The 12,500-nt window shown below is 40.9% G+C and overlaps 1 protein-coding gene across 1 annotated transcript in view; it reads right to left on the reverse strand.

Moving 5' to 3' along the window:
* LOC137974040 (uncharacterized) overlaps window positions 1-12,500 on the reverse strand; it is a 46,301-nt gene that overhangs the window by 16,824 nt on the left and 16,977 nt on the right. The window contains exons 6-12 of the mRNA XM_068820960.1: window positions 12,485-12,500; window positions 10,673-10,903; window positions 8,911-9,380; window positions 5,271-5,407; window positions 4,376-4,511; window positions 2,685-3,001; window positions 1,976-2,232 (exon numbers count right to left, since the gene is read on the reverse strand). The exon at window positions 12,485-12,500 is cut by the window's right edge and continues 155 nt beyond it. Coding sequence (XP_068677061.1) covers window positions 1,976-2,232; window positions 2,685-3,001; window positions 4,376-4,511; window positions 5,271-5,407; window positions 8,911-9,380; window positions 10,673-10,903; window positions 12,485-12,500 — 1,564 coding nt within the window. The remainder of the gene's footprint in view (window positions 1-1,975; window positions 2,233-2,684; window positions 3,002-4,375; window positions 4,512-5,270; window positions 5,408-8,910; window positions 9,381-10,672; window positions 10,904-12,484) is intronic.

Here is a 12,500-nt window from a genome sequence, read left to right on the forward strand (position 1 = left end):
GTTTTGGCATATGTCAAAGGTTTCCTCACTTTCCTCTACCCATTAAAAAAAAATTCTTCAACAATACTGTCGAAATCCCTGTTTTCTGAGTGTTTTCCGCGAAATCACAAGAGAGAATAGGAAAATGCGCAGTGATAGAAAGGCTCGTATGTCGGGCCTCACTGCCACTGAGCATGCTCGAAATGGAAACTTTACCAGATTCCCCTTCCCGTTGGCAATGGGAGAGCTGGATACGAGATCACATTTTATCCATAAGGTCCGCGCTAATAATGTTTGCAACATTCTTGGCCACGGAAACCCATAGTCTTGGTCTAGGATCAATGTCTTCGAATTTGTCACGCAGGCAAATTGTTTATAATAAGTCTGGTCTTGAATGTGATGGCAAAATATTATTTACTGTTGATGATGTGGTTCGCAACAAAGATAAGCCATACTAACTGTTGTGTAACTGTTGTGGAAGCAAGAAAATGTATATCATTTGCTCAATTAAGCATCCTAGTTCAATTTTTAATTTTAATAAGCATTCACTTGGGGATTTCCTAGAAGTAACCCCTTAATATAACAGAGGGTTTGTATAGGAAATTGCACGATTTTAAGTACAATTCGTGCTTATAGTCAATTGCCACTTACTTACTGAGATCAACGGCCTCTCTGTAAATTAAGGCAGCCGTACCTTACAGAAGGGACCGAAAATCAGATATATCGAGAGGGTCCGCTAAATTGGTCAATCATAGCGCCCGTACTATCGAAGAGATTAGCTAAATGTCTTTTAACAGGAACCCATAACCCGGAGCGTCGACTACCATACTGGGGCTATGTCACGGCGCTTTTATAGACCGTACTATTTCTAGACGGGGTTTTACCGCGAAAGGTTCTATCCCAGTCCAAACGCTTTCAAGCAATTAACAATGCAAGATTCTCCTGTTGTTTGATAAGAGAAATAACACGCAAGGCGGTAATAAAAGTTTCAAAGCAATACATTTGAAGCAATTTGACTTGAGATTTCGTACGCTGCAACATACAGCAGCGTTAAAAGCAAGGTGAAGATACCATAACATCAAACCCGGTGTATGGAGCAGCCAGCTTAAAGGGGTGCATAAAAACACTTGCCCCTTATGGTGGCTATGCCATGCTGATGAGACCTAACAAGGCCGAAACAGCTGTCCGTGGCTGCCAAAGAACCAGGTGAAATGGTTCAGTGCGCATGCATGACGTCATGGCCACACCGGGTTTGTGTTCACCTTGCTTTTAATGATCTGTTGCAACATACATTTTCAAAAGTATCCCGTTATTTTTTTTTAAGTTGAAAACCTATTTAAAATAATGAAATAAAAATGTATGTTGCAACATACGAAATGGCAGTTCAAATTAAATTTGAAGCTATGATCCATCAATATATGATTCATTTCATATACCATTTCGTTCATTGATTCATTCATAACGGAAACATTTAAACCCACAAATGACCCCCTTCCAACCTACGATTCAGTGGCTCCATAGCTCAGTTGGTTAGAGCATCGCACCGGCATCGCGAGGTCACTTGTTCAAACCCCGTTGAAGTCCCGAAATTTTCAGGCCTCTCTACGCAATTGCTAAAATTGCGTTCATAACTGCGAGGATCATAACTTTACTTGATTTCATATCCGCAGTTTAATATATGATTCATTTCACATTCCATTTCGTTCATTGAAGCCAATGATGTTGGGAGCTGGTCATTTGTGGGTTCAAATGTCCCCGTGATGAATATGATTCATTTCTTCTCAATGTTTCATTACCGCCTCGCGTGTTATTTCCTAATAATTTTTTTTAATTATGTAAGATTTATAATTAATTGGCTATCACGGTTCCTGTTGGAGAAGACTAAATTCACGTGAAAATGTATCTCAAAATAGCTCGGTCTGTGAAAACACGTAAAAACGCCGTGCCACAAATAAAAAGAGGTTGTACCCCCCGGCTTATGGGCTCCTACTCTTACCAACAATAAAGCAGATGGGCATATTGAGTCGATTTGTGTGCTCTCTGTAAGATGGTGAGTCTAGTCGATTCTCCTTATCCATATCAGGCAAATAAATGTCTTTTCCTTCGGCCGACACTAATTTCCTCTTCCTCATGGTCAAAGCCAGTTGTCTGCTGACCTCTGCAGTTACATAACCAAAGAACTCATGCAGGGTGTCGTGGGTCAGTGGGGTGAGGTTTTCATGTTCCCATAACAAGCCGTAAATGAAGGTGATCCTAAAGTACACATCGCACAAAATCAGACTTAATGCATGTTATATAAGAAATGTGTTCCCTACTTTAGAAACTAGTAAACGAATGTGCACGGGATTATTCGGGTACAAATGGAACTGTCGTGGAACTGTGTTTGGGGGGGGGGGAGGGGGGAAGGGGGGCGGGGGGCGAGGGGGAAACGTGCGATGGCGTTTTGAAAACAACGAGAAATACATTTATCATCTCCTGTCTATCCAAACAATTCCACTCACTCGTGTCAGTCTCATTAAGCCGCGGCTACACGAGCGTTTTTTTTGCTCGCGCCGGTGAGCAACGAGTCAGTAGTGAACCAAAGGGTTCAATACATTTGAATCTTCCAAAATCTTCTCAAGTTTACTATTCAATTTCGTGTTTTCGAAAGTTGGCCATCAGGCTGCTGGCCCTACCTGTCTCGCATGGAACACTGACTTACTCACCTATGACAAACAGGATTACGACACATTTCTTCATAGGGTAAGACCACATGATCAACGGCTTTAACAAATTGATTGAAGAGCCTTTCGCTCCAAGAGGCGTCATCATCAGTATCCACTGTAATCCCTTCAATGCCGAGAGATTCCAATACTCCCGGAATGTGCAATCCCGCTTTCATCTTTTTGAATGGACACGGAATCGGATTGGCAGCCACTTGACTGGCCACCACATTTCGTACTTTGCCTTCAAGCGCTCCGGACAGCAATGATGCAAACAACACCAAAGATCCAGCGCAATGAGCCATGATTTGGACATCCTTCTACAGGAAGGCAAACAAAACAAATAATCCTGTTTATTGCCTCTAATTGCCCCGTAGCGTTTCGACCAGGAGGCCGAGCACACGACGGGGAGGAGTTGTGGGGGGGGGGGGGGGGGGGGGGGCGAATTGGGGCTGTTACCATAGAATTCTCCCCGCACACAGTTTAGAGTGAACAATGACAGATTTTTGGCTCGATGTGGCCTCAAAAACCTCAATCGCCTTCAGTGCGGTACGCAAAGGATCAACAAACTGCTCCTAAAGAATCGACGAAAGTCAATCTCAAAGTCAGGAACCTTTGGGCGAAGCTTTTCACTGTTTGCCAAACTTATCGGAACCGTTGAGTAACATTTTTGTCAGACGTGAGCGATTTCTGCTTTGTCGTGTAAAGGCCTTAAAAATAAGGTCTTAAAAGACCGAAGCTTTGGAACTCTCCCTTAGGAATAAAAGACCATTTGTAATGGATACCTGAAGGACGTTGGGCATCGGCACAGCATTTTACAGTTTCCGCCGCAGTACCATAATTCCGCGACGCATGCTAATAATTTTCCAGCGTTACAAATTCAAATGCTTCAAACGAGGGTTTCATAACGTTGAGTTTTTTCTTGCGTAATTTTCCTGCGTTTGAAAAATTAACTTCATTCCTCGCATCTTAATTGGATTTTACGCAAGAAAAATTCTTATCAATCTTTTATCATCAGTTTGTAGCTCACATCCCCATTAGGGGAGTCAGGATGGCTTAGTGGTTATCAACAGTGCCTCCCACCTCTGCGACCCGGGTTCAACTCTCGGCCCCGAGATCGTATGTGGGCAGAGTTTCAGTCGATCTCAACCTGACTCCGAGGGTTTTTCTCCGGGTACTCCGGTTTTCCTCCCTCAGCAAAATCGTCTCACAGCCTATTCCATCAGGCTGTGCTGCTGTGCTCTGAGGTCATCCATGGGTCGTGTTCAGGAGCCGAGCGCCTAGCCGGCAGCACAGCTCCTTCGGTCCGATCTCGTTGAGCCGCGCCGTTAGCAAGTCTCCGACTGCGAGAAAGGGCGATTAGCAGGTCACGTATTATTATTATTTTGTTTCGATGATTTGTATGGAAAAAGTTATAAAAGCGGTTCTTTTCAAAGGACATTTTTTGTGTGAAATCTCTCACGTTGTAGCAGTTTTCAATTGAGTGTTGAAAGTAATTTCGTGATCGCTTTAGTTTACCATTATTACGCTTGGTGATTTGCTGCGTGGTTAGCAAGCAGACTGTCTGCGTTTATGACGAATGTCCGTTTCTACTCCGCTTTGCATTTTTCCCAATTTCATGATTTGTTCAGTGTCCCTTACTCGTTAATAAATTGCTATAAAACTTCACAGTACACGAATTGAAGTAAACTCACCTGTTTAGTGATCTCGATCACTTTGTTGATAGCGGCTGGGTAGTCATAATTTGCACAATCGTCCAGTGTGTAATCCCTCCGTACCATTGAGGGCAGGTTACATGAAGTGCGCCAATCGACAAGCCAAACATCATACCTGGTAACAGAAACCAGGTATAAAAGAAATTTATAATTGATTTTTGATTAGCAGCTTGTCACTGTACCTTGATGTCTTTTGTGACCACAATGGCTTTCTTATCATCAACATCATCATCATCATCATCATCCTCATCATCAGCATCATCATCGTCATCGTTACGTCCAACATTATTCTTATTCCGGTAAGTTGTTCAGTAAATCCTAACAATTATTCCTTTACCAATCACAGAAGGGAAGAAATTTTCTCGAGGAAATCTGATCGCCTCGTTGAGTAACTAAATGTGAAACCAAAAAACCTTGATTGGACCTACCACTCCCATTCAACTCCGGAGTCGATCGCGAATTAGGCATAGTGTAGCGGATATACTCCTGTTTCGAAACATTGTAGACTGTTTCAGTCCTTCGGATGTTGCAAGGAAAACGGGCTTCTAAACTTCTAATACTTTTTCGAAAAGTATTGTGAGCGGGAAACAGAACCAGAAGAGAACTTGGGCAAAAGATTACTCCTTACTTCCTTCCCGCATCGGTTTTTGCTACTGCCCTGGCTACCATCCAATATCTTCTAAGACTTCTGTTTGTTGTGTCCTGAGACTTGGTTTAACTAGTCGCCTTGTGCCAGGATTGAGACAAAATGGGGCGGGGCGCTAGAAGTTGCGCCCCCGAGGAAGCGCCAAAAATCCGGAATCCTTTCCACGCACATTTCGGCTATCTCGCGCTCTCGCAGTGATTGATACGCAAGGCACACTCGGTTACGTACCTGTGCTGTACCAAGTATTCCACAAGATTTGTGTTAATGGTGTCCAGGCTAAACATTCCACTGCTGACTCCAACCCCATGAAACAGTACAACTGGGCCCTTGGAACCACCATTGTAGCGTGTCAAGGCTATTTCGAACTGTAATAACACAACATTCAAATTTTTAGGTCTTACCTTTAAAAGACTTTTACACAGGTCTCCATCACTTTCACTTTGTTGGATCACACTATAACACTATATACGCTGGTACTTTATCAAACTGAAATGCCTAATCATTGATTAAGATCTGAAGATAGGTTACCATACCGACCGGCCTTTTAGAAACACCCCTTCTGTAACTTTAACAAAACCCGCGCTTTGATTTGCAAGTTTTGGCCCAGTTAAAGAAAATTTGGGAAGAAATTCAGAACCACGTTAAATTTAACTGTCGAACTTTGGCCTTTAACTGGCTCACCACAAATCTTTTCAAAACCTTGAAAAATGTTGGATCTCGACACGCTGATGACTGTTCAACAAGTTATACTGTTGCTATGACAACCTATAATTTCAAGAGATTTATCATGGCTTGTTCACCAACGATTAGGTAATTGTTTAATACCACTATTTCGGTATGAAGAGGCATACAGAGTGGTAGTTTCGATCCATTAAAGTATACATCTTACTCCAACTTAAAATCACCGCCAGCTTAACATTCTTCGTCGAAGAAAGTTCCTTTTTTTGAGCTCGAGGACGAGGCAAAGAGGGCTAATTTGAAAAAAAAAAAAAAAAAGAAAAACAAAACAAAACCAACATAATATTAAAATTCAAGCCATTTTGGATTTTTTTTTTTTGAAGCATCATAGCGGGCCGGAATCCTAAATCCTTGAATCTTGTTGACTAATCGCACGCTCGTAGCCGGTCCATCTTTTTACGGTACGGACCACGGTCCGAAATCTGTTCCGTGTTGAAACTGTCGTGGCTAATTGAAATGTTTTTACTACGGCGCGACGAAACATTGGATTGCACCTGTTAAAATGCAAGTTTTCGCTTACTAACCGTTGCAAAGAGAAGGAAAAACAATGGAAATGCAATGGAATGAAATGCCTGGTTATTCTTCAAAAAGGAGAGTATTCACATGGTTTGCTGTTTTCGAGTTGGTGGGTTTCTTGCACTATTGACACGCCGTTGAACTTAAAGTAAATTTTTGGAACTCGGGTTTTCGGTTGACATCCGTTATTTTCTTTGGAGTTCTATTTTCTAATCTCGTTTTATATTGCTCTATTTAAGAATATACGGATTCCTAGCTATAAACGGATTCCTAGCTAAAATAGACAAACAAAAGCATCGCCTACATATGAACTAATGTCAACAAGTTTTTCTTGAGTAGTTTTCTAAGTTGTGCATTGATTTTTGAAGGACTTGACAGAGAACAAAGATGAATCCTTGTAATAGTAAGATATGAAGGCAGAGACAGATGTTTGCGTATTTTACACTAAATTTGTTCCTCTTGTTTTAAGAAATTTCGTTTTATTTGCAACAAGACAAAGCATTTTAATACGTAGAAAATTATTCCCCTGTTTGTACGAATTTTTCAAACATAATTGTTCAGTTTGTTTAGCTCACTTCTCTGTGCTTGCCAAGACTATCACTGTTTGCTTTTCATAATTATTGCACCAAGAGATATTTGAAGTTCTGTTCTATCGTTAATGTATCATTTTTCTTTGAGCTTTACGAACAGAGCGCTTTTTTTCAGTTATAAATTTCAACTGCAACAGTACGACGTAGAGCGCTTAGAAAGACTTTTTGCAAACTTGCTTACAGTGTTCATAAAAAAAAAAACAGAAAAAATAAATAAGTGCGAATTTTTCAAACATAATTGTTTAGTTTGTTTAGCTCACTTCTCTGTGCTTGCCAAGACTATCACTGTTTGTTTTTCATATTTATTGCACCAAGAGATATTTGAAGTTCTGTTCTATCGTTAATGTATCATTTTTCTTTGAGGTTTGAGAACGGAGCGCTTTTTTTCATTTATAAATTTCAACTGCAACAGTACGACGTAGAGCGCTTAGAAAGACTTTTTGCAAACTTGTTTACAGTGTTCATTAAAAAAAAAAAAACAGAAAAAATAAATAAGTTACTCACCGGCTTAGGTCGGTCCGTATAGAGAAAAACAATGCCCTCGGCCTTGAATACGTCCCTCGGCCTGCGGCCTTAGGCCGTACTCATGACCTCGGGCAGAGTTTTTCCCTATACGGATCTCCCAGCCGGTGAATTAACAATTATTCCATGAGCGCGCGTTGGATATGAGATGGTAAATAGCCAACGAGGCGCGTAGCGCCGAGTTGGCTATAACCAGTCTCATATCCAACAAGCGCGAATGGAATAATTGTTTTATTAAATTCCTTAAACTCCAAATATTTGGAAGTACGAAATACGAGCGAAAAAAGAGAGAAAGTCTGAGCGAAATGGAGAAAACTTGATGAAGATGCGACGTTGTGTAATACCTGGTGGTCAGACAGACGTAGGCTCATCACAAAAACATTTCTTGCCTTTTCGCGTACTTCTTAACGTCGAAATTGATCCAGACTTTCCACAAAAAAGTTTCTTTTCTTTTTTGGCTTTATTCACAGAAAAATTTCGCTTTCCGGCGAAAAAAAATTTAGTTTAGCAACGCTTAGCGCAATCATTTACCATATAAGGTCAAATTAAGGTATATGAGCTGATAACCGAGATTGAGTGAACCAATCAGAGCACGCGAAATGCATTATCCGAGGTTGAGAATTTAATAATAACATATATTTCTTAGGAGCGCGCGTAGCGTAGTGGATATCGCTCGCGGACTGCATTTCAGCGCTCCGGGTTCGAATCCCAGCTCGTGCGTTCCAAAGTTCACTCAGCTTTCCATCCATTCGTGGTGGGTAAAGTGAGTACCGGTATTGCTGGGGACAAGTTGTGCATGCATCGGGTTAGGAGTGGCGCCCACCCCTGCAGTGAGTTACGGTAGATGTCGTTAGTTACTGTAGAAGCTAAGAAAAAGGAGCCTTCGGGTTGCCTTCGACTTCGGTCGGCCCCTTGTCTTGTCTTGTTTATTCTTACTGTAAACTGCTGGAAACTGCGAATTTGAAGTCTGGGGAGCCAATCTCGGATGGCCCTTGAAAATAATAGCATTAACCAAGAAACACATACAAGGCTCAAAGGAAGCAACTGAGACACGAAGCTACAAATAAGAAACTCCAAAAAGGAATAGTAACAAGCCCAAAAACACAAATTCTTCCAAACTGCAATTTAAATGAACTTCTATTCTATTGTTCACATGTTCAAGGTTTTTAACATGGTTCGAAAGGCAGCAGCATGCCAGCCATTTATGAATGAATAATTAAACCGGCAAAATCGTCTGTCCGCAAGCTCTGGTTGCAATGCTATTTAGTAATGCAGCCCTTACGATAGCTCAATTTGGAAAAGGATGTTTGGTTAAGATTAACTGGTAAGCACAAACCAGTGTGGAAATTTTGGGTGACACGAACAACAAAATCAAATAAACTGTTGTGTGCGGTTGTGAATGGAAAAACAAGCAATCCGCACAATAAGCAAACACAGTCTCCAAACCCAGTCTCCTCAAAAGGGAGCTATAATACACGGTTCAGTGGTTACTTGTAGCTCACCTTGTCCTCAGTGAGGCATTTGTAGGCTTCAGGGATGCAGCCGTGAAGATTTAGGGGCCTTTTCTTCCTGGGCGGCGCGTCAGTGTTGAAGTATGCGTCACAACATGAAACTGGGCCGTAAACTGTCCAAATAGTTTTGGCAAAGAATGCGCCAAAACGTGCCATCCACCGCAACTTCTCGAGTTTGCTGCGTGTGTTTGTGATCTCCATTGTCGCAAGTTGCTTGGCAAAGTTATGTGCGGTTATGTAGAGTGTGGCTTTACCCAAGGGATCTGTCTGGCGGGATTGGAAGATGTTAACAAACAAAGTTGTAGTATCCTTCAAACCCGTTTCCCCAAAGTGGTCCTTGTGGACGTATTTGACACCTTCAAAGTAAAACTTTCTGCCAAAGTCTCCCATGAGAGTCATTTTGTAGACCATTTCCTTGGTGTCCACGTGGTCTTTACTGGTACTAAACAGCCGGAAGTGACCTGTGGCATGAATGAAGATGATGGTTTCTGATTGCTACAAACGAGAAAAGGAAAGATCTGACAGCAAAATAAGCACAACGTACTGAGGTCAAGGAAAAAAAAGAAGAGATTGTCCAGAAAAAAGTTGACTTTTAGGAGCCCACGTTACTACACTCTATATATTCTTAGTAATTGTCTGATCGTTGCTTGCTGGAAATGTAAGAAAATAAGGAGAAATTCAATTTAATTCATCACTGCCATTTATTTTAAAAGCACAGTGACTGTATTCCATCATTTTTATGGCCACTAATCACTACACTTTATACTTGCAGCTATTGTTTTATCCGAGCTTGTTGTGAATTTACGATTATATCATGGAGAAATGCAGGGGCACCCAACGAATCTGTTCCTCACATTATCTGTTCCCTAGAGGAATCTTGCTGGCTGGCAAAAATACAAATGTTACGATTAGCTGGCTGGGAAATTTTGTTATTGATAGAGGTTTTGCCTGGGGATTACTGACTTTTTCTAGCATTTCAACCCGAGCTGGCTGTAGAAACTCTGAAGACTGAAAAAAAAAAAAAAAGAACCCGTTCCCTCTCCCAGAGAGTAGTCACAAACATACGACGGCTGGTCAGAGTGATTGCGCTTGCGGAAAAAACCTGTTTTGTCCCGGTTTTGTCGCTTTTGTTCGGTCGTTTTGGATCGAGGGATTTGAAAGCGCTCGGAATTCCTTGCTGGGAAATAAATTTGATCAGCTGGCTGGGAAACCAACCAATTTTATCTAGCTGGCTGGGAAATTTCTTGTGTGTCTTGCTGGGAAAAAGGAACAGATAATGTTTTCCCAGCAACACTGAAAAACACCTGAAAATGCCTTAATAACATTTATTTTCATTAACTGGGGTATAATAATACAATTTACAACAAATTGGTCATTGGGTGCCCCTGGAAATGTAATTTAATTCATTTTCAGGGACTTTCAAACCTGGAAAACAATCTTCACAGGCGCCTATGTCTAAAGGTTTACCAACAAACCATGCTAACAACCCATGCCAAGTCGTAAATGGCCAAATAGCCAAGTATACTGATTAAGGTCTCAGAGTCCCGCACAATTATAGTCTGATCAGTATTCCCCTTTAAGACAGCATGCAAGGGGTCGTGCTATCTGCCTGTACATGGCTATTTTACTAGGGGGTGGAAGCCATGCAGCGTGAGCCATTTTTTGTTCTCCTTGTTCGGGGCTTATAAGTATGGTATAGACCCAGGAAGTTCCAATTTCTCCTTATAAAATGAGCTGAGCTTATTAAACCTACCTTCAAAAACCGACAGTGGAGCAGAGGATAAGGCAAGACACATCACTGTCCCGGAAATCGTTGCTGAGTGCAACGGATCACAGTTGAGCATGCGCTCAACATCATCAGAATCAATGGTCAGAGTGAATTCACATGGTGTATGCTTCCCCCTGTTTTTTAATGGTTCATATGTCCCGACCATCTTCTCAGTGAATCGAATTCCTGGCTTTTGTTTGACAAAGCTAGTCTTATCTGTGAACAAGAAAAGGTGTCATGTTTTCGCAACGCACTCTTCATTCTCTTGTCACTTTAGTAAAAATAAATCCTAAGGGTACAATAGCAAGTAAACCTGCTGCAGCCTGTAAGTGCTCGCGATCGTTAAAAATGAAAATAGCTAACTTTAAGTTTTCCTTTCTCTTTAGTTCAATGTCAAGAACTCCTGACTGCAACTGACTCATTACCACAAATAGATGGTGAAGATGGATTACCCTGTTGTTCACTACCTGAAACTGGATCGTTAGGTTCTGAAATTCCAAAGTTCTTATTTGCTTACTTAGCAGGAAAATAGCCCTGGTCAAGTAAGTAAAATCAGGAAGATCTCGTGATTCTCTTTGCAATCATTTTTTTTTGCACAGAATTAGTTATTCCCCAAAGGGCCAAACGCTTTTTGTCATTAATGTACCGTTTAATTACTGCATTTGAAAGTAATGTTAATTAATAACTGCGACGAGATCAGCATCTTAATTTGATTCTCTCCACAGTTCATATATAAACAAACAAAAAACAGAAAATGCCCATATATTATATTAATAATCCAGGGAGTGAAGCGACTTTTGTAATATCAAAAGCTTAAAAGAAGTATGAATAATATGAATTTGCAAAAAGAGAAGTGATGATGACTTATTGGTGGATCCATAGTTAATAGACGGGAATGGTTATGAAACCCGAAAACGTTTTTTTTTTGTAGGTTTTTGTGCTCTTTTTTGGCCTTGACCGTGCACAAAACACAATATTTGTTTACTCCGTACTGAGGAACTAACCAACAGAAACGTGTTGGTTACGTGATTCTTGCATAGTCACGATAAGCGCAAAACAAAAGATTGTGCTCGGTCGTGGACTTTCCAACCTATATCTTGACATTTTTGTTTGCTCCTTTGATATTTGCCGGGCCTCCAAACCATTCCTCTCTATTAACTATGGTGGATCGCGGATGAAGAGTACTTGCTTAGAGGTTTTTTTTGAATAAAATAATTAGGATAGTACGCGCACTCCCATTGGTTAATAGCTGTGTTTAGATGAGAGTATGTAACCACGGCTGTGACATCACGCGAATTTTGATTGGTCATGTAATGGCAGATGGCAAATATTAGCGTGTATCAACAAAATCTGTTTCAAGCAAGAAGAAAAAAAAACCCAGCAGTTTCCTTTATTTGTCGAATTATTTTTGAGAAATATTTTATAAAAGTAATAGAGGGCTTTTTTCCATGTTTACATAGCCTCATCTAAACATTCGCGGGGTTGGGAGAATTCTCGACAGCTATTAAAACCATCTCGAGATTGCATAACTGTCTTGAATTTTCCCAAGTCACCCTCGTGTTTAGATGAGGCTATGTAAACACGGAAAAAGTCCTATATTGCTTATAAAGAGTAACTTGACTAAAGGCCCAGTTCTCACATTACTATGGTAGGCTCATTAACGTTTGCTTGGCAGTCCTCAAACATGCATCACGAGGAGGTGACGTAAAAAAGGCAAACTTATATTCAATGATTAATTTAATAAAGTAAACATGAAAACGTCTGGCATTCATTGCAGCAGTCAGTGAAGTGATTTACCAAGTGGTTTGAATGT

The sequence above is a fragment of the Montipora foliosa genome, chromosome 10 (genome assembly GCF_036669935.1).
Source record: "Montipora foliosa isolate CH-2021 chromosome 10, ASM3666993v2, whole genome shotgun sequence".
In the NCBI taxonomy this organism is placed as follows: Eukaryota; Metazoa; Cnidaria; class Anthozoa; order Scleractinia; family Acroporidae; genus Montipora; species Montipora foliosa.